This window comes from Amblyomma maculatum, unplaced genomic scaffold, assembly GCF_055883805.1.
Source record: "Amblyomma maculatum isolate TAMU_Amacu unplaced genomic scaffold, ASM5588380v1 scaffold_58, whole genome shotgun sequence".
NCBI classification, from domain to species: domain Eukaryota; kingdom Metazoa; phylum Arthropoda; class Arachnida; order Ixodida; family Ixodidae; genus Amblyomma; species Amblyomma maculatum.
This window is the reverse complement of record NW_028146783.1, coordinates 34,759-61,019: the sequence shown is the minus strand read 5'-3', so window position 1 is coordinate 61,019 and position 26,261 is coordinate 34,759. Positions and strand designations below refer to the sequence as shown.

The 26,261-nt window shown below is 49.8% G+C and overlaps 1 protein-coding gene across 1 annotated transcript; it reads left to right on the top strand.

Annotated features, from left to right (window-relative positions):
* The first annotated feature begins 366 nt into the window (after positions 1 to 366).
* Positions 367 to 24,240, top strand: LOC146170734 (phosphoglucomutase 1-like). The gene is made up of 7 exons (XM_084586805.1): positions 367 to 689; positions 19,581 to 19,743; positions 20,969 to 21,156; positions 21,411 to 21,976; positions 22,398 to 22,701; positions 22,923 to 23,057; positions 23,984 to 24,240. Exons 1-7 carry the CDS (start codon positions 453 to 455, stop codon positions 24,071 to 24,073), a joined length of 1,683 nt encoding a protein of 560 aa, XP_084442931.1. The 5' UTR covers positions 367 to 452; the 3' UTR covers positions 24,074 to 24,240.
* The last annotated feature ends 2,021 nt before the right edge of the window (positions 24,241 to 26,261 follow it).

Below are 26,261 nucleotides of genomic sequence, written 5' to 3'. Positions count from 1 at the left end.
CATAAAAAAAGAAAAACTAAAAAAGAAAACAACCATATTATTTGCGCTAGAAAACCCAACTGCAGCCTACTTTATTCTGATCTCGTGAAAGAAAAATTATACAATTACGCTGCATGCTAAGAAATGATCGTGTCTTTGGGCGGCACGACCTTGAGTAGACATCGTTCAAATAAAGATCGGACATTTAAACTGTGTTCTAAGATTAGACCATTGATATATTGTGATAATTAAACTCACTCAAGCCATCTTCTTTTTGTGCCTCTTTTGAGCAGAATTTTGAACACAAGTAACACGCGTGACTTTCGCATAGAGTTAGTACAAAGACCGCTGATCGCTGACGCGATCGCGGCGCTCCCTGACGTTAGTCCAGTGCGAACGTTTGGAACGTTAGCCACAGTCGCTGAAGCCAGCAAGACGTCCGCATTGACCCTCAAAAAAGACGTCTGCTCGCGATGCCGGTCGAAGTGGTGCAGACGACGCCCTTCGAGGGCCAGAAGCCCGGTACCAGTGGACTTCGGAAACCCACAAGAACATTCATGCAGCCTAATTACACAGAGAACTTCGTGCAGGCCATCTTCGATTCTATCGGGCCGGACTTGCAGGGATGCATGCTTGTCGTGGGCGGTGATGGACGCTACTTCGTCAAGGAGGCTACGATGAAGATCGTTCAGATGGCTGCTGCGAACAAGGTGCGTGTCTTCCGCGACTTAATTCTTCACCAGGTGCCCGCCGGCGTTCCAAGGTGCGCGCGTTATCGGCGCGCCGGCCGGCTTGCATTGTCCAGTTTGTTTACAAACAGCGGTGGATTCGCGCAGCAGATATGACAGAATGGGATATGTAGTACGCCAAATGCTGCGCGGGCGCACTGCACTGCGGACTGCCTTAACAATTGCTTGTGTAGAGTGAGCGCACAGCTGCCTTCGCGACACGAAGACTTGCCTTGTACGGTAAAATCCGCTACTTTCGTCAGCTGGCATGCAACGATGTCTAAGCTCGGGCACTGAAACCGCGGCGCGAAGCGTACGAGCGCGCTATATGATTGAAGAGAGGTCACGTGACCGCTTGCCGGCGCCGTTATCGAGTTCTCGACACGGCAGCGGCGGGCTTATGATAATTTATGCCGTGCGTGATCAAAGCGCTCCATGCAGGGGTCGAATTACGCTGTGACCATATCACAAATCTGTCTCAGACCTGTCTGTTAGGGCATAGCCTCTATTTTAAAAACAGGAGCGATGCTTGGGTTATGATAGTTTATGTAATCGATGTTTGATTCGATCTCCGGTTAGCTAAATTAATCCGGAACCCTCCTTTACGCTCTCCAACTGCCCAACTATTATAGTACAAAAATTGTCGCGCCTGCCAGTTCGCCCCGCTCCTATTGGTAGACATGTCCGCCAGTTAGAATCGACCAATATGCGCGGGAATTGATCAGTCTGAGACAAATTTTTGACAGTTGTAATGTGGTCGTTGCGTAACACGGCCACAGATGTTTCGTCGCTGACGTGGGTTTACGTGCTTTTAATTGTTACCTAGCTCGTTCTGTGAAGGTGCTCGGATCTGGAAGAAACGTAGTGGAATGTCGGTTGGATTATTTTAGGTTACTGATTAACGAAGCATAATACTAAAACCGTCTTTATGGGTTCGTGGTGACTGGGAAATTCCTGATGCTTGGTCGATAGTCAAAGTACGCACATGTAAAATTTCAGTTAATTCAAACACGTGAGCGGCAACTGCGGAGCACATTTGGCGTATGCAGCAACGCACGTAATCCAAAGCGGCGCACTTGAAAAAAAAAAAAAAGTGAGAAACTGTCCCGGTGAAAAACAAAAGTGTCCATTTGAAACCACTTGGACTCAGTAGGTCAGCCAACTGGGCTCAAGGACCCATTTGTGTAGTGTGTGGCTTTCCTGGTTCCAGTTTGGCGTCCGTGTTCTGTGCGATGTCAGTGCACGTCAAAGATTCCCTGGTGGTCGAAATTACTCCGGAGCCCTCCACTACAGCACCCTTTTCTCTCCGCTGTCACTCCCACCTTCCTCCATTCCCTTATGGCGCTGTTCAGGGCCCGTAATCCGAGTTTGTTGTTGTTGCGACTGAAAAAAGAAAATGCACGGACCTGCCGCTGGCTCTGTAGCTGAGCCACCTCCGCTGCCTGATTTATTTATAGGAAGGGAATGGCGCGGTAACTGTCTCACTTGTTTTCTGTGGACACCTCAACCGCGCCGTAAGGGAAGGGAGAAAGGTGGGAGTGAAAGTGGAAAGAGAGAAAGGGGAGCCGTAGTGGAGGGCTACGGAGTAATTTCGACCACCTGGAGATCTTTAGTGCGCTGACATCGCACAGCACACGGATGCCTCTTCGTTTCGCCTCCAGCGAAACGCAGCCGCCGAGGTCGGGTTAAATTAAATTAAAAATTGGTTCACAGGAAGGGAAAGGCGCAGTAACTGTCACACTTGTTCTGTGGACACCCGAACCGCGCCGTAAGGGAAGGGAGGAAGGTGGGAATGAAGGTGGAAAGAGAGAAAGAGGAGCCGTAGTGGAGGGCTACGGAGTAATTTCGACCAGGATGGGGCTGTGACAGGTTGGTCACCGCCGCTTGCGGCGGGGGCCAGCCTACCACAGAATTTTTATCTGTTGTAGGCCGTCACTGCACCCGCCACCGTTTCGGTGGTGGACGACGGCTGTTGTTGCGGCGCGCGTCTTTCTCTCCCTTTTCTTTCTTCTCTATTTCCTCTTCTGTCTGCACGTCGGCGCGGTTCAGGTGTCCACAGAAAAAGAGAGACAGTTACAGCCCCTTTCCCTTCCAGTGAACCAATTATTATATTCTGTCTGCACGAGGCAGCGGAGGTGGTTCAGCTACAGAGCCAGTAGCAGGCCCGTGCATTTTCTTTTCCTTCTTCCTACAGCCACAACAACCCGACCTCGCGGAGTTCCCGGGTTCGAACCCGACTTCCTTGCGAGTTTGCGTCGTTATCGAAGTGTCGCTATCTCGCGTGACCTCGAGTCATCTGATTGGTGGAAACGCCGGAACCGTGTGTTGCCACTACCAAACCGGAAGAGCTAGGCCAACATCATGTTCCAGCGTTTGCGCCAATCAGATGACTCGAGGTCACGTGAGATAGCGACACTTCGATAACGACACAAACTCGAAAAACGGGCCCAGGTGTCCACAGAACAAGGGTGAAAGATACTGCGCCTTCCTTTCCTGTGAACCTATTATTATTATTATTATTATTATTATTATTATTATTATTATTATTATTATTATTATTATTATTATTATTATTGTTATTATTATTATTATTATTATTATTATTATTATTATTATTATTATTATTATTATTATTATTATTATTATTATTCCCCTCCATTTGGATCATCCAACTGGTTTGGGAGGCACCACTTGGTTTCATCACACCTGGGCCTGTATTCCGAGTTTGCGTCGTTATCGAAATGTCACTATCTCACGTGACGTTGAGGCATCTGATTGGTCGAAACGCCGGAACCGGGTGTTGCCACTGCGTAACCAATCAGATGACTCGAGGTCGGGCAGATAGCGATACTTTCGATAACGACGCAAAATCGGAATACGGGCCCTGGCTTAATAGCCCAATTCATTTCCTGCATGTGTTCCTTCTGGAATTCTTATTCCTTCCAAACGCTTCCACTTGGTCCCAAGTAAATATTCTATTTGTAAAGTCCAATTGTCACGAAAACATAACAGCCAACTCGACACGAGTCTCCATGAAAGCATAACAGTGAACTGAACATGAGTCATGTAAATGAGGCTTTAGCTGCTTAATGCGCAGAATTTTCTTCATTGTTTCCATCATCAGCGCGGGATACAGTGTTTCTTTAAGGATGAGAAGCCTTAAAGAAGCAAACTGTTGCGGGCCCCTCAAAGTTGGGATGTCTGCTCTTGCATAGTGTGGTTGTGCTGATGTGCCTTGAGCACTGAAAAAATAAACCGAATTTGTTTTTGATTGCTTTCAATTGATTGGTAGTTATCCTTGGTGCAGAATTCAGACTCTGTCGTATTCAAGGACTGGTTTTACAAGGGACTCAACTTGCTAGCTTTATTAAACCGATATTGTTTTTTATTGCTTTCAATTGATGGGTAGTTATCCTTGGTGCAGAATTCAGATGACTGTGCCGTATTCAAGGACTGGTTTTACAAGGGACCCAACTTGCTAGCTTTACTTTAGCTGGTGCCCATGTAAGTTTTCTGTAAAGATTCAAGCTGTCTGTATGCGCTTTCGTGCACGTTCAATGGATGTAAACATCCAGTTTCAACGGTAATTTCAAAATATTTAACTGCGTTGGCCTCTGTTACTTGTACGCCCATTAAATGATAGGGAGCATCCGTTTTCTAGTTATACCCGTGTATGTGTTTTGTTTTTGTTTCTTTCCATTCCCCATTCCTGGCACCACCTGGAAATGTTAGCCAAGGCAGAATCGAGACATACCTGCTCATTAATTGTGCTATATATATTATTAATGGCCCCTGAAATGCTACTTGATGTAATACTCTAATGCAAGAAATGCACAGAGGTGGTCTTTATAAGTAATGTTTAAAGTACTACTGGCCACCTGCTTGCAACCGATTTGGGCGAGAGAGAGATGTAAGTAATGTCCACTTGTGGGGACTGCAAGCCCGGGCCAGGCACGGCCTCACTGATCTAGATGACTGACAGTCCATGCTACTGCAGCGCATCCGCGTCGTGGCGGTCTTCTGCCGGTGCGGGTCCGTCGCGCGCTGAGTCCTCCCATTCCTCCCAGGTGGAAAGCTCCAAGTCCGGCGGGGAAGGATCAGCCGGGCACTCCATGACATGTTAGAGTAGCGGTGGGGTGGGAGCATAAGGAACATGATGGGATGAAGGCATTCGGGTCCATGCGGGATAGTAGATAAGGGGTGGGGAGGGTTCGGGTCTGCAGGCTGCGCTAAAAGATTTGTTGGTCGATGAGGGATGAGTGGGGTGAAAGGCAGAGTTGCCACTCGGCTCGACAAGCCTGCGTCAGCTCGCAGAATGTGTGCATGCACTCCCTCGAGTCGTACTGGCCGTAGTCCGCCGCCTCGCTATGAGTCTTCGGGCGTGGACATTGGCGGCCTTACTGCCAGGATTTCCTGAGCGCGCAGGCATCCAAATCAGCCCCATTTGGAGGGATGGTTCAGGAATAATCAGTTGTAAGATGCAGTAGGCGGTCTGATGGATTCTGCCTCTAGCGAAATTTTGTATTGCGGTTTTTAAATCGAAAAGAACGTACCGCGGATCAGTGTGAGCAATGGCCTCGGCCTATTCTGGTGTGGAGGTGGGTGGGACGGGGGCAGAGATTAGTGAACAGTCCGTGTGGTCCCCAACCGCCACTGCAGCAGCCGTGCCCGTGCAAGCCGCGTCCACCTATACGGCCTCCTTCTCGGACCCGTAGTATTTTGGAAGGCGCGTGCCGCGTGTTAAACTGGGTGTGTGTTCCGTGGGAGGGGTTTGACTAGGAAGTTGTAGCGCATAAGTTTAGGGACGAGGAGAAACTGGGGTTGGTTGGCGGGTATCCAGATATGGAGCCTATCAAGTATGTGTCTACCTGTAGCGGTTTTATGAGCCGTAGGTATTGAGATTGGCCCATGTGTAGCGTTGTGAAGACCTAGTTGTAGGAGTTTCCGAAGCATATCTGTGAGATGAGGGAGATGGAGAGCGGTTTTCTATGCTTTCTTAAGGAGGGCTTCTAAGGTGTCTTGTTTCTCTGCGGTATAGTTTCAAATATACTGAAAGCTGCTAAGTAAGAAGGCGTGTATAATGAGGCATATGTCGTGTTATTAGGTCCATAGTGTTTGGCGCAGACGCGCGGTATGATATGTGCCAGTGCAATTGTGTCTGTTTTTTATAGTGAAGCTTGTGTCCGGTATTTCGCAAATGGAGCCCAAGTATACATATACCGTGTTTACTTGCGGTATAGGTTGTCCTTCCAGAGTTATGTTGATGAATGTTGTAGGAAGGGTGCGGTGTTTTGTGCTGATTAGGAGTTCTGATCTGGATGGGGAGCAAGTGAGGCCAAGAAAGCGAGCGTACTTTTGTGCGTGGGTGACTGCCTGTTGGAGAATTTTCTCTTTGCGCGTGGTGGTCCACAAGGTGATGTCATTGGCGTATAGTTTGTGTCGGAGGTGCGGTATGCGGCTGAGAAGCACCTAGTGAAATGAGGGTGGCGTTGAATAAGAACTGCGATAGCATAAAGAGCCTTGTGGTTGGTTGGTTCACAGGAAGGGAAAGGCGCAGTATCTGTCACACTTGCTCTGTGGACACCTGAACCGCGCCGTAAGGGAAGGGAGGAAGGTGGGAGTGAAAGTGGAAAGAGAGAAAGGGGAGCCGTAGTGAAGGGCTACGGAGTAATTTCGACCACCTGGAGATCTTTAACGTGCGCTGACATCGCACAGCACACGGACGCCTCTTCGTTTCGCCTCCATCGAAACGCAGCCGCCGAGGTCGGGTTCGAATCCGGGTACTCCGGCACAGTAGTCGGGCGTCTTACCACTGCACCACCCCGGCGGGGCAAGAGCCTTGTGGGCTACCCACTCCTTGAAGGAAAAGCCTTGTGGGCTACCCGCTCCTTGAAGAGTGTAAGGGGAGGAGGAGTGTGGCCTATATGAATCTCCGCGGTTCAATCCGCCTTTTGCGGCAGGATGTGGCGCCATCATGCGGGAGCGGGCGGGAAACACATTGAGCGGCAGTGTAGCAGACGACGCGAGAGCGCACCATACGAAATGGCCACGCCAACGCTGGTAGAAAGCGAAAGCTTCCCCCCTTTTTTGGCCTCGGAGCGGAAAGTAGTGACAGTGATTGCAGCATATCATGTTCACGCAGTATGGGGGAAGGTAGAGCGTTTTCACAATCCACTAATAACGCACGTACGCATATACAATCTTCGTATTGTAAGAGCGTGTAGCGCGGGCCGTGTTCGACGTGACAGAATGAGGCGCTCTCAGCGTGCAGGTTTTCGGCAGACAGGAGAGCGTGGGGGCAGAGAGAGAGAGAGAGGGGGATCTCAAAGGGCAAAGCAGCCAGGGGTTTGTTGATGCTGCAGAGCTAGGTGGAATCGTCTCCTGTGACTTTGAGCGGCGCATATGCGCGGGGTGTCTTGAGTTACCGAGCACAATGCGGTCACCGCGGCGCCGGCATGGTGCAATGGGCGTCGCTTCCTCCTCGCGTCATCTACAACCGTGCAGCTATAGGATTTCATCCACGAAGATCGGCAGAGAGTCACATATACACACCCCGTGAAAAGGGCATTGTCCCGGCCCGAATGCACACCTGCAGGAAACTCGCTGCATTTTTCTGGCAATGGATGATTCAGAGCTGTAGCCGGTTTCTGGCCTCAGGAGTCAGAACGGATGTGGTCGCAGTGGTGAAAAGGTTCTCGGTGCGCAGAGAATGGTCATTCTGTTGTGAAAGGATCTCCAACGTTCATTTCTGCCTCCGCCGCGATTTCTGCGGAATCAACAACTTGGTGACACATGTGAATCTCCTACATATCGGATGCGCATCTCGGTCAGGAACGATCCACTCTGCAAGTGAACGAGCATGAACCCTCCAGGAGACTCATTTATTGTGCCGGGCGGTTTCCTTGCCGTTGCAAACGGTTGGACGAAGACGACGATTATCAAGCTCCCTAACGAAGTGCATCTGATTGCGTACATTAAAGGAACAAAGTCCGGATGCTTTGGCGTGCACGAAGGCGAGCCTTTTATTAGAAAAAAAAATACTGTGCGTCGTGCAAGTGTCAAGTGCGTCATATGCTCCGAGCGGCAAAAACATAGATACTACAGGTATGTATGCATCTAAGCGAAATAGGCATGATGAAAAGTACCTACTGGAGTTTTCACCCAGGCTGTAGCGCACCAGTGATAGGTGCAATGAGGATATCTTCGGTGCGTGATTGCTTCAGTTGCACCGGGGCCTGAAGGCGATGTATTTTGTCCCTTCTTATCTTTATGTGGGAAAGGGCTATAGGTAGCTTAGATATCACAGGCGGCTGTGTGCGCTACGCCGTAATATTTAGCATGTTTTATCGTGACTGCCACCTCACTAACAAGAAAAAAAAATACGGCGTTTTAATGCACTGCCGTTCGCGAGCCTCATGACCAGCTCAACCACTCGGCTCGCTAACGGCGGTGCATCACAACAAACACCCTTTTTTTCTTCTTTTTAGTCAGGCGGCAGTCGCGATAAAACATGCTAAATATTACGGTCTAGCGCACACAGCCACCTGTGATATCTGCGCTACCCGGCCCCTTCGCACATAAATAAAACAAACGACAAAATACATCGCAATCAGACGCGCCGAACAAGTGCTCATTGCGGCTATCACTGGTGGGTTACAGGCTTGGTGCAAACTCCGGTAGATACTTTTCATCATGCACATTTCCTTTAGATGCATACATACCTGTAACGAAGTGTTTTTCGCACAGTCGAGAGCACGCAGTCGGCTGCCAAGGTCGCCCATTCACGTCTTGACGCTTGGTTGCCCTAATCCAAGCTTCACGCCGTTGCAGGTCGCGACTCGCCGAAGGAAACCTAACAAAACGCGTCTTGCATCCCGGCACGCCTCGAGAGTGGCAGCCGTAAGCGGCACAGGTGGTTGGCATCGTTTTACCGAGGCTGTGAACGTAACGCGCCTCCAGCCCCCGTGCGTTGGCTATGAGTGCGGCGACGAGAAGCGCCGTCGACGCCTCTCAATGTGTTTTCATCAGTCGCCGCTGGGGCTTCGCGCATGCGCAGAAAACTCGCGCAAAAGGCGGATTGCTCAGGAAGGCGCAGACGTAAGTGTACATTTTATGTCCAATATTTAGCGGGAAAAGCGCGGTCATTATGGCGGCGTGGTGGTTGTGGTCAAAGGCTTTAGAGGTCTAATGCGAGTATAGCTTTAGTGTGGGCTGGGATGGTGGGCATATCCCCGCGCGCACACCTCCCCTATGACGTCATTAGGGCTTGCTGAGCACGCCCGCTCATTGGACGCACCTAAGTTACTCTGGCGGGACGGGACGAGGGGTGGGACGCCGTGGCGCACTTTTCTCACGCCGGACGCGAGCTGAGTTGAGGCGGGAGATGAGGAGCATCGTTTAATAGCTATTAATGGGCCCTTTAATTTTATCATTGCTATTATTTATATTATATGAAATCATGATTGCGAACTTTGTTAACGAATATTGAGAATAAAATAAATGGCTCAGCCTTTAATCTGCCTTTAATTGTTTACCACTGATTGATTTGTAGGAAGAGAAAGGCGTGGTAATTGTCTCACTCGCTCTCTGTGGACACCTGAACCACGCCGTAAGGGAAGGGAGGGAGGTGGGAGTGAAAGTGGATAGAGAAAGGGGAGCCGTAGTGGAGGGCTACGGAGTAATTTGACCACCTGGGGATCTTTAACGTGGGCTGACATCGCATAGCACACGGACGCCTCTTCGTTTTGCCTCCATCGAAACGCAGCCGCCGAGGTCGGGTTGAAACCCGGGTACTCCGGCACAGTAGTCGGGCGCCTTACCTCTGCACCACCCCGGCGGGGTTAATTGTTTACCAGCAACTCCCTTTGTGAATAGAAAGTATTTTTCAGGGGGCCAATCGGTTAGCAGAGTGGCAGTTTGGAGCGACGCTGTAAAAACTGCAGAGAAAAGGACTTATCTGCTCTGCGTAACGCCGGAATTGGATTAACGAGCCATTTGGCCTGGCGACAAAGTATTTCAAAGTAGAAGCGTAAATTAATTGTGCGAAAACATTGAGGCCTAACTATGGGTGGCGAAATCACATCTTGTTTTCGACCCGTTGATTTGGATGAGGAATTTTCCAATCGGACCCATTTTTATTTACTGGGATTTAAAAAAAAATCGAATTTGAAAATCGAGAAATTTAACGGTGCAAATATTAGCGACCCCGCAAGGGTCACCGAAAATACACCATTCATCTCCACCAGAGGGTTAAATACAGCTCTAATTGTACCCCGCCGGGGTGGCGCAGTGGTTACGGCGCTCGACTACTGTTCCCAAGGACGCGTGATCGAATTCCGGCCTCGGCGGCCGCTTTTGATGGAGGCGAAAAGCAAGGCGCCCGTGTGCTGTGCGATGTTAGTGCACGTTAAAGAACACCAGGTGGTCGAAATTTCCGGAATCCTCCACTACAGCGTCTCTCATAGCTTGAGTTGCTTTGGGACGTTAAACCCCACAAATCAAACCAAGTACCTCTAATTTTCTGTTTCCTGTGATGATCGTGACACAGAGCTTCACGGTGCAGATTTTAGACTGATGAGGCGTTTTAAATGAACAGCAATAACGTTTATCGCGAGTAGAGCCAATGCAACAGATGTCACCCATTTCATCGAAGTCCCTGTTTCCTAAGTGTCGAGTCGAAAGCCACTCATCAGCTATGTTCGCGCATTCTCATCGCTAAGTCGTGCACCTCTCTCGAGAGCTGTTTACACGTCTTGCAGCCTTCGGCAAATCTGCACAAGACGCGCGTATCTAACGGCACCGGAGCCCCTTCTGCGCCCTGCAATCGGGCCTTTCTTGCACAAGGACTCGTGACGTCACGGGTACTGGCGTTGTGCCCTGGCGCCGCCGCTGGGGTTGTTGGTGCTGCGAGCTGCGTCGTTCAAGCCAGGCCGCTGCCAACAGAGTGGTGCACCGAAAGTGTTCTTTATTTGAAGCCATCGTTCTCCACTTCCTGCACACCTTTCTCCGTGGCTTCTTCGGGCTCTTTTTAGGTTTCCACTATAGACGAGAGAAAGCAGCTGCCTGGTGGACCGCCAGGACGGAAGTTTTATTGCCGTGTTGGCGGAGTGCTTGGTGTTGCGGCCAATGGCCTCAAAAGTTTTTCGGTGTGCGCAGAAACTGGTCCCAGAGCATTTCATTGGTTATGTGCTGCTGGACATTTGGACTCTTCGCAGTTTTTTTTTCTCATTAGTTTGGCATGGAGAGAGTGCTTTTATTCGCTAAGAGGCACATTTAAGGGGGTCCGTGTGCTGAGCGATGTCAGTGCAAGTTAAAGATCCCCAGGTGGTCGCAGTTACTCCGTAGCCCTCCACTACGATTCTTCTTTCCCTTCCACTTTCCTTCCTCCCTTCCATTGCGGCGCTGCTTAGGTGCCCTCAACCTGGCCTCGGCGGCTGCGTTTCGATGGAGGCGAAACGAAGAGCGTCCTTGTGCTGTGCGATGTCAGCGCACGTTAAAGGTCCCCAGGTGGTCGAAATTACTCCCTAGCCCTCCACTACGGCTCCTCTTTCCACTTTCTCTCTCACCTTCCTCCCTTCCCTTACGGCGCGGTTGAGGTGTCCACAGAATACAAGTGAGACTGTTACCGCGCCTTTCCCTTCCTACAAATCAATCAGGTGCCCTCAGAAGTAGTGTTGACAAATATTTGATGCAACAGATGTTTGGTTTGGGCTAGTTGACAAATAGTCCGCCTTTCCCTTTCTGTTAACAAATTATAACTTTTATTAAGGGGGAAAATCGCAGCAACTGTTTAATACATAACGGTTTCGGCATTCAGTTCAAAACTGGACGAATTAGATTTTGCGTTAAAAATTGTCGCTTAGATCTCGCTTAATAGGAGAATGGCGAAGCCTACCCTTCCTCTCATCGTTTGCCTCATCATTTTTTTTAATCTTATCGTTATCGTAAGTCGTCATTTGAAATATTGGTCGTTTCGTAGTCAGGCTGAGTCATGCCTAGTCACTGTAATCATTATCGTTCATCGCTAAGCATTTTTCCAGTCATTTCCGGTCATTCAAGTTGTTTGACATATTGGTTGTTTCGTAGTCATGATGCCTAGTCGTAATCGTTATCACACATCGCTTAGCATTTTTACTCATTTCCAGTCAGTTGCGGTCATTCAAGTCGTCATTTGACATATTGGTCGTTTCGTTCATTGCAGTCATTGTCACTCTTAATTATTTTTATTAATTTCCAATCAGTTGCGGTCATTACAAGTCGTGTGACCTATTGGTCGTTTCGTATTCATTAGTAGTCATGATGAGTCATACCTAGTCATTGCAGTTATTACCACTGATCGCTAAGCATTTTTACTCATTTCCAATCAGCTGCGGTCATTAAGTCAGTTTGACATATTGGTCATTACAAGTCACTACAAGTCATTGTTAGCCATAAGCATTCTCTATCTATTGATGTCTACTTATAACTTTTATTCATTACCTATCACCGTCAGTCGTTTTCATTTTTAATATCCTTGCTATTTTCTTAATCCTTGCTTAATATCCTTACCCGCTATTTGCAAACGACACGTCAGTGCGCTGATCTGACGCAGAGATCACATGTACAGATTTTCGCGCCATAAACCTAGAAAGGTTTTCGCCTTAAATATGTAAATTGGTTTACAGGAAAGGGAGGACGCAGTACCTATCACACTTTTTTGACACCTGAACCGCACTATTAAGGAAGGGTGTAAAGTGAGAGTGAAACCGGAAAGACTCGCCTATAGTGGAGGGCTGTGGAGTAATGTTGACCACGTGGGGATCATTAAACATCGTTGTTGTTGTTGTTGTTGTGGCTGTAGGAAGAGGAAAAGAAAATGCACGGGCCTGCTACTGACTCTAGCTGAGCCACCTCCGCTGCCTCGTGCAGACAGAAGAGAAAATAGAAAAGAGAGAAAAAGAAGTGGAAGAGAAAGACGCGCGCCGCAACAACAGCCGTCGTCCACCACCGAAACGGTGGCGGGTGCAATGACGGCCTACAACAGATAAAAATTCGGTGGCAGGCTAGCCCCCGCCGCAAGCGGCGGTGACCCCCCTGTCCCAGCCCCATCTGGGGAGTCCGCTCAACATTAAACATCGCACAGCTCACAGACGCCTCCGTTTCGCCTCCATCGAAATGCAGCTGCCGCGATCGGGTGCGAATCCAGGTACCCCGGTACAGTACAGTAGCCGGGCATCTTAATCAATGCGCCACCGGGGCGGGGCAACCAATTCGCAAAAAATCGCATTTGGCTACAGCAGCGACGGGATCTCCTCTTTCCATGTGACCGTGTACTGTATATAGGCCAGGGGTGTTGTGACGTCACGCCGAAGAGCTGGGCGACCATCTTTCATTCATTCATTCGCGCCGTCTGCGAGTAGTGGCGGTCAACGCTGCCAACCCTAGGGATTTTCCCCTAGATCTAAGGAAATTAAACATAGTTTAAAGAAAAGGGGATTTTTCTATATAATCTAGGGAAATTTCGTTTTCTCGATGGGTCATTTTTATTTCTCGTTGTGAAGCAGGGCTCGTTGCTCGCCGGTTCTTCACCACGCTTGGTGCGATGTATTGGCGTCACTACGGCCAGTACGCAAGCCGCGTCGGGCGCTCTTCCCCCACTGGCAGGGCGCCGTCTCTACTAAAAAAAAATTTTTTAAAATTAGAGGAGCCTTACAGAGGGGTTTTACGGTTTTACTTGGGCCGCGGTGCGCGCGCCCCTGGCGACGGATACGCGCGCCCGATACGCGCGCACATTTTTAACCGTATCTAGGGAAATCTAAGGAATTTCAAGTTACATTTTGGGGGAGATGTGGCTTTAGAGGTTAGCAGCACTGGTGGCGGTGCCTTCTGCTTCGACGATGCCACCTACCGCTAGGGAAGCTCGTCGCAATGAGCGTAAGAGACAGCAGCGAGCTACAGAGACGGAGGAACAGCGTATCCATGTCGTATCCAAAGTGAATCATTGTATAACCACCACAGTCTGACCATAACAAGCATATCTATAAGCACCACCACCAGACGAACATTAGCTGAACCTGGGCGTAGCCATGGGTATTGCTTTCGCAATCTACCGGGCTTAACCAAGCTAAGCCTCTGCCAATTTTTTTTCGCCGTGTATCATCCAAGGAACGCCACGCGACAGGGGCGATGGTGTGTACCATCCAAACACACTTCTCCGAGAAAGTGTGACAGGTTCTGCGCCTTCCATTTCCTGTAAAGCAATTATAATTCCGATCAGAGGCAAATGATTGAAATGTAGGCTTTTGCCATTCTCCTATTACGAGACTCTTTATTTTGTTTTAAGTGTGTTTGACCCCCCATTGATGTGCTTTGTTGTTGTGTGACTGTTGCGAACCGAAAATTGCCATTCTCCTATTACGAGACTCACTAATTTGTTTTGAGTGTGTTTGACCCCCATTGATGTGCATTGTTGTTGTGTAACTGTTGCGAAACCGAATGCGAAGAGCCCAAGAGCTCTGGCATCATAGCACGAAACGCAGGTTATTTAACCGAGCAGGGGTGCATTTCTGAATCTGCACTTTATCTCTGCTACTGAAGCGAAATTAAATCTGGGCTTATTTCATTGCGTTCAATATAGCGCACATACCTTTTATTCCTTGAGCCCACCTGTACAATTCCCTAGGCGGAATCTCATAAAGGAACACATTAACATTACGAGGGTGGAGATAAAAAAAAAGCTGATTTGCAGTGACTTACGTAGTTATGAAAAATGAAAGAGTAACCATGCCAAACCTAGTTAGGCGAAGCGAAAGCGCAGTTTTGCTTGGGTTTTGCTTTGGTTAGGCTTAGGTTTAGACATCGGCACACCTGGTTTTACAGATATTAAATTGCCGAGACATGCAGTCAAAGAATCCATCAAACACAAGAACACGTGATGTATCTGCCGTCAAAAGTGAAAGCTCGAAGTGGTAGTACACCATAGGTGGTACCATGATTAACCTGCATAGCCACTGTGACCTCTATCTCGTTGGAGGTCAAGAGGCCGGGCAGGTTGGCCTTGGCCGATGGCATAGTGACGCTTTCAAGATCAAATGTCAGGCGGTGACACACTGTACAGGCGGCAATCTATATATGCCATGGTTAAGCTATATAGCCACACCGTGACCTCGGTTTCGTTGAAGGCCAAGCGGCCGAACAGGTTGATTGATACGTGGCATAGTGAAGCTGTCAAGGTCAAATGTCAAGTAGTAGTACACTGTAGGTGGTACTATTGTTAAGCTATATAGCCACACCGTGACCTCAGGCTCATTGAAGATCAAGCGGCCGGATAGGTTGACCTTGGCTGATACATGGCGAAAAACATTACCCTATACTTTCCTTGTGTCGGTGGCTGTTAGCGCCTTTCTGCCTGGCATGACAATGAACTTTAGCAGGCCGAAGATACTGACAAGGCAAACGTTATCAGAACTTGTAAAGGGCAAAAACACATGTAGCGGTGTGTGTAGCAATGTTCTAAAGTGCGCGAAGATATAGGGCAAGCGCACCTTGACATTTAAACAAGGAACGCTAGACAAGAACACATCTCGCGGAATCTCGCACACAGATCCAACGCCTTCGTAGGAGGCGTTGACAGATCTCGCGCATTATCTCGCGCGCCTTTTATTGTCACATGCTGTGGAGCGTCATGAGAAGATAGAAGCAGCAGCTGGAGTGTGAAGAGTAGGAAGCAGAAGCTGGCGTGCCTTGGGGACTCTTGGGGTCTAGGCTTTTAGTGGCTATGGGCTTAGAATATCAACACTCCCGTTGCGTACCGAGTATGTAACAGTTGTGGTGGAGCTTGCGGGGTAGATCAACACGGGTCCCCGTTGTCTTCGACGAAGTCGCTGACTCGCTGGTTTACTGCCCCTACCATCCAATATGGCTCAAGACGGTGGCGCCGGTCAACCAATACCTGCGGTAGGAAACTGGCAGCATTACCGCAAGCTGCGCACTTTTGGTGCGAAATCTGACGAGGACATCAACGAGTGGTTGACCAGCGAACGCGTGAGCCGGTAGAACATAGTCTTCTTGGAAGGCACGGCGCTAATTTGGTTTGACAATCATGAGGACTCACCAGCTGAGATCGTTTCACAGAAGAGATCAATAGCCTTGGCAACGGATCCTCGAAAAAGAAATCCAGAGAGCAAACGCTCCTGCAGCGAGCCCATGCAACAGGCAAGATGTCCACCACGTATATCGAGGACATCGCGAAGTTGTGCAAGATGTAAACCCGCGGATGTCCGAGGAAGATATACACTTACTCAAAGGGATCGCTGAAGTCGTATACACGTTCCTTATTAGCACATATAATTTGAACTCCGCTACTCACGTCATCAGGCACTGCCGCACTTTCGAAAGCTTGAAGTTGCGCCGGATCACACCGAAGTTTGGGTGACTGGCCAATGCCACATCCGTCGCGAGCGTTGATGTAACAGCTCCGGAGTCAATGGCGGATCAAATACGCCGGATCGTTCGAGAACTATTTCGCGCAACAAAAATCCTGAGTGCCGGGAGGAACACCAATAGGAAGGTTGAGCGCTGCAGGCAGAACCCGCGCCCCAACAGCCTCCTGGACTCAGTCTCGAAATGCGCCATGCTTTGACGACCGCAGACAACATGCTGACAGCAGCGGATAGGTAGAAGAACCCCCTACACAGGCGGATTGGGCCGTCAGCAACGCAGGTCCGACTAAATTTGCTAGCCATACATAACAAGTTTGCACCCACGTTTACTCTGACCGGTGGCGCCCGCAACCTATGTATTACAGCGTGGCATGCTTGGACACATCTTTCGGTACTGTCATCGACGAGGCCTGCTGCTCCAACGCCTCTGGGTGCGGGCTGCGCTGGCGACCAAGTCTTTCTAACCGAATTCCCAATGTTGCCTCGTTCCACACATGAAGTAATTCTAGGTATAGACTTTTTGCAACAGTGTAGTGCAATGTTAGACTGCCGGAGTGGACAGATCTCACTGAATACTACGTTGATGTCAGCTCTTGTAGAAGCCTAGTCGCCCGATTTGGCAGCGTTTTCTGTGAGAATTCATCCAAGTTATTCCATATTCAAATTTGTGCGAGGAGTTCGACGCCGTAGTGGAATCTACCACACTTCTATGTGCAAAGAAGAGTGTCTTGGTGCCCCGTTGCATAGTTTCAATGACCGGAGGCCACACCTTGCTGTGGATTGTGAACTATACAGACGAGCCAGCCGTGTTACCTCGTAGCATGAAACTTTCGAGGAAGGTGTGCCGAATTCCGTGGCGGCACTGAGTGACTGTGCTCTTGAAGAGAAAACATACCTTTTTGCAGAGTCTCGACTCCAGGCAATGATAAACACGTCTTTGGGAACAAAGGAACGCCGAATTTTTACTGACCTGCTCTCCAAGTATGTTTACATTTTCGACTTCGCCAGGGATCGTCCCCCACCGATTCCAACTTTTTGCATTTATCATTCGATTGATACTGGAACCCCTCGTCCGATCAGGCGAAGCCCTACCGAGTGTCGCTGAGCAAACGTCAGCTTATAGGCGAACAAGTTCACGGCATGCTCCAACATGGCGTGATCCAGGAATATTCAACTCCTTAGGCGGCTCCAGTTATCCTTGTTAAAAAGAAAGGTAACACATGGCGCTTCTGTGTGAACTAGCGTCGGCTTATTGCTGTAACCAAAAAATATGTGTATCCGCTTCTACGTATTGACGATGCAATCGACTGTTCTCACTCAGCATCATGATTCTCCTCGGTAGACTTGAGATCGGGGTGGTGACAGTTACCGATCAACCTGAGCGACAAAGAAAAGACTGCATTTGTGACACCCGATGGTCTTTATAAGTTCAACATAATAATGTCCTTCGGATTGTGCAATGCGCCCGCCACTTTTGAACGATTTCTGCGCGGATCCAAGTGGAAAATTTGTGCTATTTGGACAACGTTGTGATCTTCGGCAATACCCTTCATGAGCACAATAGCCGCATCGCCATCGTTCTTGACTGCATTGAGAGAGCAGGCCTCGTCCTAAACTCTAAGAAATCCACTTTGGCGAGCACCAAACAATTGTCCTGGATCACTTGGTTCATAAGAATGGTGTTCGGCCGGATCCCCAGAATATTGAGGCTGTAACTCTACAGCACCGAAATAGGCGAAAGAAGCTTTTTAGGACTATGCTCCTACTTTCGGCATTTTGTGCGCACATTCGCTGACATCTTCTACCCTCTCCCGTGTCTTTCGTACAAAGATGCCCCGTTCATTTGGACTGCTGACTGAGATTCTGCTTTCCGCATTCTTAAATTTCTTCTAACATCGGGACCTATTCTACTCCACTTCTGCCTTTCTGCCCCCATCGAAGTTCACACCGACGCTAGTGGCGTGGGCGTCGGCGCTGTGCTTTCCAGCGCCATGGCCGCGATCCGCATGTGATAGCTTGTGCTAGTCGTTCCTTAAGTCGGAACGTAACTACACCGTTATTGAACAAGGGTGTCTCGCAATCGTTTTCGCGGTGCAATGATTTCATTCCTCAGTTCAGTCGTTCAGTCGTGTCCGACTCTTCGTGACCCTATGTGCCATATCACGCCACGCTTTCCGGTCTCTCACTATCTTCCTAACATCACATAACTTCATCTGCAGCGCCTCGAGGATGCCATCTAACCATCGCGTTCGCTGTCTACCCCTTCTCCGGTGACCCTCAACCTTTCCCAACATCAAATCTTTCTTCCTACCTCTATGGAAATGTTTTTACCGTGATCACAGACCATCATTCGTTCTGTTGGCTTGTAAATCTCCGTGACCATTGCGGCCGGCTTGCCCGACGGGCTTTGCGTTTGCAAGAGTTTTTAACTTCACTGCGGGATACAAAAGCGGCCTTCAACACGCCGATGCTGACTGTCTCTCACGCTTGCCGCTTTCGTCAGCTGGTAGTGACAGTTACAACTTTGATTACTATACCTGGCGCCTATTTCAGCAACGTTTCCTAATCCTCAACTGTTCCAAACAGAACAACAATAATCACACATTGGCGCCGCTCTTCGCCGTCGCTCATGCTTCAAGAGATGCGCGTTTTTGCATTCGTGCCGGCCTACTTTACAAGAATTTCAACTCCGGAGGAGCACGCTTTCTTCTCGTCGTGCCGGAAAATCTCCGCATTCCTGTTCTCAAAATTATGCATGTCGATGCCACGTCTGGCCACTCGGGTGTCGCCTTGACCCTTCGCACACAGGAACGATTTTACTGCTCTCCTGTTGCTCCCTCATTTGGGAAGATTACCCTATCATTGCTGCTAAATGACTCGACTATAACTGTCTAATGTAGTTCGCAGCATCGTCTTCCTCCAAGCGTTCTCCCTCAGCATCCGGAATCCGTTCCTGCTTTGTTTGATTGTCTATCCTGTCAGCTTATATGAATGCTGCAACATATATAGGCTATAGGCATGTGTGCTGCAAAACCGCCGCCACCGCCCAAAAGAGTGTATGAGAGTGGGAAAGGGAGAGGAGAGCGCAGCATAGTGCTATAGCGGAGCACGGAATAGATAAGGCACAATTAAAAAAATCTAACAACGAAAGCAAAATTTAAAATAAATAAATCTGGTGACGCAGGAATGCTTCATCACATTGTATGATATCGGCTGTCGCTATTTTTCTTTTGATAAAAAAATCTAACAACGAAAGCAAATTTTAAAATAAATAAATCTGGTGACGCAGGAATGCTTCATCACATTGTATGATATCGGCTGTCGCTATTTTTCTTTTGATAAAAAAATCTAACAACGAAAGCAAATTTTAAAATAAATAAATCTGGTGACGCAGGAATGCTTCATCACATTGTATGATATCGGCTGTCGCTATTTCTCTTTTCGACGGTTGCAGGTGGCTCACTTGGTTATCGGCCAGAATGCCATGTTCTCTACTCCGGCCGTGTCGTGCGTGATCCGCAAGCGCAAAGCCTTGGGTGGCATCGTGCTCACCGCCAGTCACAACCCGGGCGGAATCGACGCCGACTTCGGCATCAAGTTCAACACTGCCAACGGAGGTACGTGCATGCGAACCGCGCGTACAGTCGTGGATTAAGTGTACACTGTGCCAGAGACGTCGTGTCGCTGCTCAACTGGGTACGTGGACATGTAATAAGTACACAAGGAAGTCCATCACGATGCGGACATCGCAAAGGTGCACATGTGTCTATAGTACCCTAACGAAAAAACCCTATGAGTCACAATAACCTCATACAGATTTCTCATACTAAACTCGTATAAATCTCATATTATCTCATACAATTATTCAACGTATATATATATGAGATATATATATCAGATTTTATGAGTTTAGAATGTGTTTAGTATGAGAATTCTGTATGAGGTTATTGTGACTCGTACGGTTTTTTCGCTGAGGTATCGCCCTGATTTCTAGGCACAAGGTTCAGATCTACTCCAGATAATTTTTCCCGACGTGACACTAAGTTAATTCACCACCTCGCTCTTGCACTACGAAAGCTGAAGAGAGACGGAATATTTTTCTCTCTCAAATCGAAATCGGAAACGTGCTCCATGATAGGAAAATGCCTTTGGTAGTAGTTGGAATTCACGCAGTACGTGGCAAAAACTCTGTGAAGGCGGTACAGTTTCTTTGTCGGAACGTTGAGCATAACTCGAGACCACCGTGCCCGAGACCGACAGGCATTAAGGAGATGGTAAGGTTCGCGTCGATCTTAGTTGCGCTGAATCAAAGCAGAATGGAAATGAACGGAGCTGGAACAAGTAATAAAAAATTACCAGGGTTCAACGCTGCTGAACCAAATATTGAGTGAAAGCATTAGCTGCGGGTGACCGAGCGTTCTCTTTTTATTCTTCCTCGGCCCACATATAAATCCCCGCTTAAACGAAGCCGTATGAACGTGCCTTGGTGACTTATAAGGGTAAAGTGAATGCCAGGGTCCTAGCAGGTTGATTCTGATATAACCGTCCCATGTGAAACGAGAGACCCAAGTTAGCAGCTCCTGCCAGCCCGCGTGGGGTGTGACGTCACAGCGTCACATGGGTAAGACGTGGCTACCGGCCGCGCTACGCTGAAGGCTCGAAACCTAGAGTAGTATTGCTTTCGAAATGAAAGGCAGTCTACCGTTACCTTTCGCGGTACTGGCCTGTTGTATAAACTCGTCGAATGTGGCCATGATATCGCGCTGGCATACTCCGTTCCGTCAGAATACGCCTCCGCGGAGTTATGCAGCCGGGCTAGAGGTATGTTTCTTTTTCCCCCAGGTCCCGCACCGGAGGCAGTAACCAGCGCCATCCATGTAGTGACGACGTGCATCCACGAGTACCGTATCTGCCCCGAAGTGACGCCCGATCTGAGCCAGCTGGGCTCGCAGACCTTCGACGTCGAGGGCCGCCCTTTCACCGTCGAAGTGATCGACTCGGTCGATGACTACGTTGAGCTCATGAAAGAGGTACGTATATACGCTTCACTAGACCAGTTCTCGTCCCCGTCCTCGATGCTCGCCAAACAGCAGGAAGCCATTTTTATTGTGTGGCTGTGGGGCAACAATCAGCTTTTCCACGGAATTATCTCAGATGTCCAGGTTGTGTTCGTTCACTTTCGTGCGTTAAGTGCAAAGAACAGAGCAGTATGAGTTGTGTCTCCTTGCCTCACTGGCATGTCGGCCCCCTTTTGTGAGTTTCGTTTTGGTTCGTTCTGTCGCAGGTATTTGACTTCGCCGCTCTGAGAAAGCTGATCGAGGGCAGCGACGAGCGGCCTCCGTTCCGGGTTTTGCTAAACAGTCTGTGCGGCATCACCGGGCCATACTGCCGGCGCATCTTCTCCCAAGAGTTGGGCGTTCCGATGGAGGACGTGCGCAACAGCGAACCACTGCCGGACTTCGGGGGCAAGCACCCGGACCCGAACCTGACGTACGCCAAGGAGCTGGTGGACGACATGCGACAGGGCACCTACGACATGGGCGCCGCGTTCGACGGTGACGGGGACCGCAACATGATCCTGGGAGCGGGTGCCTTCTTCGTGACGCCGTCGGACTCGCTTGCAGTGCTGGCAGACAAGATGCACGCCATCCCCTACTTCCAGGCTACGGGCATCCGAGGCCTGGCACGCAGCATGCCCACCGCGGGAGCTGTGGACAGGGTGGCCGCCGCCAAAGGGCTGCCCATGTACGAGGTGCCCACCGGGTGGAAGTTCTTCGGCAGCCTCATGGACGCCGGGCGTCTTTCGCTCTGCGGGGAAGAGAGTTTCGGCACCGGCTCCGACCACGTCCGGTATGTGCCTTATTGGATGTGTGCACCAGTCCCTATTGCACCTTTGCTATATTGCGTCTCTCAGCCTGAGTCGCTTTAGGACCTTAAACCCCACAAGCCAAACCTTTGCTATCAGTTGTTTTGCAGTCAATGACGTCGATGTCTTCAGGACCGTTTCCATTCGTTGCACGCGGCCTTAGGTAGATGTAAGGGACTACTAGTTACCAGTTTTAGCTTGCAGTGAGGGCAACGAAAGAAGCTAGTTGCATGGTGCGTCAGAACTGCAGTGCCGATTCAGCGCCCAACTTCCCAGACGCTTTGCTGCGCTGACCCAGTGCCTGCAGTGCCCCCCCCCCCCTGCCTATAACTGTAAAACCATTACACCGCGTATACTGTTCTTTTGACTTTTGAGCTGTGCCTCTATAAGCGGCGATGATCGCAGGGAGAAAGACGGCATTTGGGCGGCGCTGGCGTGGCTCTCGGTGGTGGCGCACAGCGGCCTGGGTGTGCAGGAGCTGTGCGAGGCACACTGGGCGCGCTACGGACGCAACTTCTTCACGCGCTACGACTACGAGAACTGTGAGACGGGCGCCGCTCACGAGATGATGGTGCACATCGAGAACCGCATGGCCGACCCGGCCTTCATGGGGCGCCGCTTCCTGTGCGACGGACACGTCTACACCGTGGGCCGCGCTGATAACTTCGAGTACACCGACCCCGTGGACGGCAGCACCGTTTGCAAGCAGGTATATTGTAGTGCACAAATCTCACTGTTATTTCGAAGCATTTTTAGGAGCTACAGGTTCCAGCAAGCCTCATTGTCACGCAGCATTTTGTGGCGTGCAGTCGCGCACAGTGTGACCTGCAACGCTGTCGAAACGTAATAGCGTCGACCGCATAAGCCCTTCTTGCACAGTCGTTGCTCTACCATGTATTGATGCGGTACAGAGCATTGCCTTGTGCGCAGGGCTTGCGTATCGTGTTCCGGGACGGGTCGCGCGTCGTGTACCGGCTGAGCGGCACCGGCAGCTCGGGGGCCACCATCAGGGTTTACGTGGACAGCTACGAGCCGGACCCAGAAAAGTGCAAGCAGGACTCGCAGGTGATGCATCCTCCTGCCTTCCCCCATCGCCCATCTTTGTTACGAAGACAAATCATGTTTCAGGAGCACACCCACAAGCGCTGACTTCGGTCGGCGAACATTGCTCTCATACTGGACTTATGTAACAGGTAGACTGTAATGGGTGGCGGACCTTTGGTAAAGCTACGAGTGGACTCATTTTTGACCACCCTGAGTTCTTTAATAGATACCGGCATCGCACAACACATGTGTCTTTCGAATTTTACCTATGCGGCCGCCATTTCAGGGATCCCATTCTGCAAACTAGGACTCAGCAGTGCTGATGAGACCGCGGAAGAGTCTAAACTATACCTTTTTTAAGCTAAGAAAGGTTTAGATAGCTTCAGTCCGTGTGACGTCACGGGCGCAACGATGGAGCACCTGTTGGCCATCGTTTTTTGTCAGCGCAGGTGGCAGCAGGCAAAAAGCAGCTTTTCGACTTGCTCCCGCCCATCATAGCGGCGGCAATGATGTTATGATGGCCGACAAGTGCACACTTTAACAAGTAATAGTTGGTAATTATTTTTGGCATTGTATTAGCGCAGAGTGATAGAAATGAAGGGGGCGGTACAAAGCTAACAGTCTCGCGACATGCGATCTCAGACCAAGCATCGAACTACTCATGTCCGACCTGGTTTGGTTTCGAGAACCGCAGCTTCTTGTACACTGCCAGCTGCACGCATCTGTCTGTTTCCGTGGAACTCGCCGTTCCTCGACGTTTAAAGCTGAAAAGACGCTCTTGAGTGTTTGTGGTCTAGCAAGATTTTTGTGCTCTTAGAGGCGCCGCCAGTGGGTCATATGGTAAAAGGAAAACAGCCCGCCATCATAGCGCTAGCCCGTGACGTCATTGACGTCCCAGATGAAGTAGCTTGTTTTATGTTTACTCTCAACCACCCTTTCTCCCACAGACAATGCTGCGACCCCTGGTGGCCGTCGCGCTGCACATTGCCCAGCTTCGTCAGTTCACCGGCCGCGGCAGGCCCACCGTCATCACGTGAACGCCACCGCCATCAGTCACCCTCCCGCCCCACAAAATGTGCCGCAGAAGCTGCCAAAAAATGGGGGCCGCGGCGCACATGGAACCAGCAGCAGCCCCCGTGTGTGGCCGCTCCCCTGCCCTCCTACTGTCCTTCTAGGGGCAATAAAGTGTGGTTCTTGCTTTTGATGCTCCCGTCTGGTCTGCTTTACTGCCACACGTGCAGCAGAAAATTGTAAATTGTATGGTGTAGAGTGCAGAGGCCTGCGGTTGTTCCAGCGGAAATAAAACTACGACATCAAGCAGTAGTATTATAAAACGCCGAACGACATAACAGAATAAAACAGCATGTTGCACTCAAATTGCGTTGGTCAGATCGCTGTGTGGCATCGAGGAACCTTTTTGAGAATATAATGCTTTACTCCTGCATCTGCTCACGAATACAATGTGTCCGGCAATATTTTTGATTCCCAATTCTACGGGCAGTGCTCACATTGTAGGGAGGTGTCTGGCCCATCCCTATCCCCAACCCCACCCAAGAGAACTGGGAGGCGAGCCTGTCCAGCTGCTGCACTCTCGAGGCCCAAAGTGCCTTAACGCAGCATGCCCGGAATGCCGCAACCGCCAATGGAGTGCCTGTCTAGGCATGCCAGCTAGTCATTGTAAGGACCATTCAGGTCACTATACCCAACAAACGCATGTTTTAAGCACCACCAGCCAGGAACCGTGCTCCTGTATATGCTGTGTAAATGGGTTTATCGTAATATGTCGGGTAACGAGCTGTGCGCTGACAGTTGCTGGCATTGGAGAATCTTGTTGAGATCATGATGCCACCAGCTAGACTCCGTGATCGTGTAGACACTATCCTTCAACAGTATTTGGGATCACAAGCTGTTTGCTGCCAGCTTGATGGGGGCATTGGAAAACCTTGAGAAAATGGTGACAATAGCTAGAGCTGCTGGAGAAGGATGAGGACTAAATTTTTTACTCAACTGGTACCTCAATTAAAGGCCACCATTATGGGCAATTACGTGAAGGATTTCTTTTCATCTAGGAAATTGTGAATCCTGTAGATGCTCTTATGTTTCGCTACCATCATGTAGAGTATTTGGTGTTGCAGCCGACGCCAGGGCATCATTCGGAGATAATTGGTTCTCAGGAAGGGAAAGGAGCAGTATGTCACACTTGCTCTGTGGACACCTGAACCGAACTGTAAGGGAAGGGAGAAAGGTGGGAGTGAAAGGTGAAAGAGAAAAAGGGGAGCCGTAGTGGAGGGCTTCGGAGTAATTTCGACCACCTATGGATCTTTACGTGTGCTAACATCGCACAGCACACGGACACCACTTCGTTTCGCCTCCATCGAAACGCAGCCGCCGGGAACTCCGACACAGTGGTCGGGCGTCTTACCACTGCACCGTATACATTTTGGCCATTCAGAAAGACGCGCGCTGCAACAACAGCCGCCGTCCACCACCGAAGCGGTGGCGGGTGCAATGACGGCTCACAAGAGACAAAAATTCGGCGGCAGGCCAGCCCCCGCCGCAAGCGGCGGTGACCCACCTGTCCCAGCCCCATTAGGGGAGTACCTCTGGGACTGGTAGGTCAACGCCACTTGCGACGGGGGCTAGCCTGTCATCGAGTTTTAACGCGACAGCGTTAAGGAGCTCGTGTCGCAGAAAAGCCGGTGTCGTCGGCGGCGTTGGCCGTGAGCGATAAATCCCGGCATGCACTTCAAAAGCAACTTCCAAGATGGGCTGGGTGGGAATCGAACCAGGGTCTCCGGAGTGTGAGACGGAGACGCTACCACTCGGCCACGAGTTTTTTTTTTCTTTATTTCCGAGGTATACATGAACAACAAATTGTCACACTTAATAAAACACTTCAGCTGCCCTTGAGCTGACGCGTGTGAGGTTAAAATTTCTTCAATTTTACCAGGTCATCCAGAACTTCTGCCCACTGTGGTGGGTCGGGGAGCGCGCAGATACATTCCCGTAGATAAACAGCACTTTCAACAAAATTTTCACGTACACTGCGAATGTTAATATCTTCATGCCTTACTTGCATCCGTGTTTTCCACAAGCTGTGGAGGCCCAGAAGCATTATTAAATCATAGGGTACGTCTTCGTTCTCCACCGGTAAAAACCGGATGCCATAAGGGTTTAGTGGTAGCTCTTTTTTAATTGTTCGATGCTTGAAAGCGGTACAAAAGC

Bases quoted from the DNA above. Each gene is read 5' to 3' on its own strand.
- LOC146170734 (XM_084586805.1), top strand. From the start codon at position 453: ATGCCGGTCGAAGTGGTGCAGACGACGCCCTTCGAGGGCCAGAAGCCC. The intron at 22,702-22,922 runs GTATATTGTAGT...CCTTGTGCGCAG, and splicing joins GCAGCACCGTTTGCAAGCAG to GGCTTGCGTATCGTGTTCCG. The intron at 23,058-23,983 runs GTGATGCATCCT...TTTCTCCCACAG, and splicing joins AGTGCAAGCAGGACTCGCAG to ACAATGCTGCGACCCCTGGT.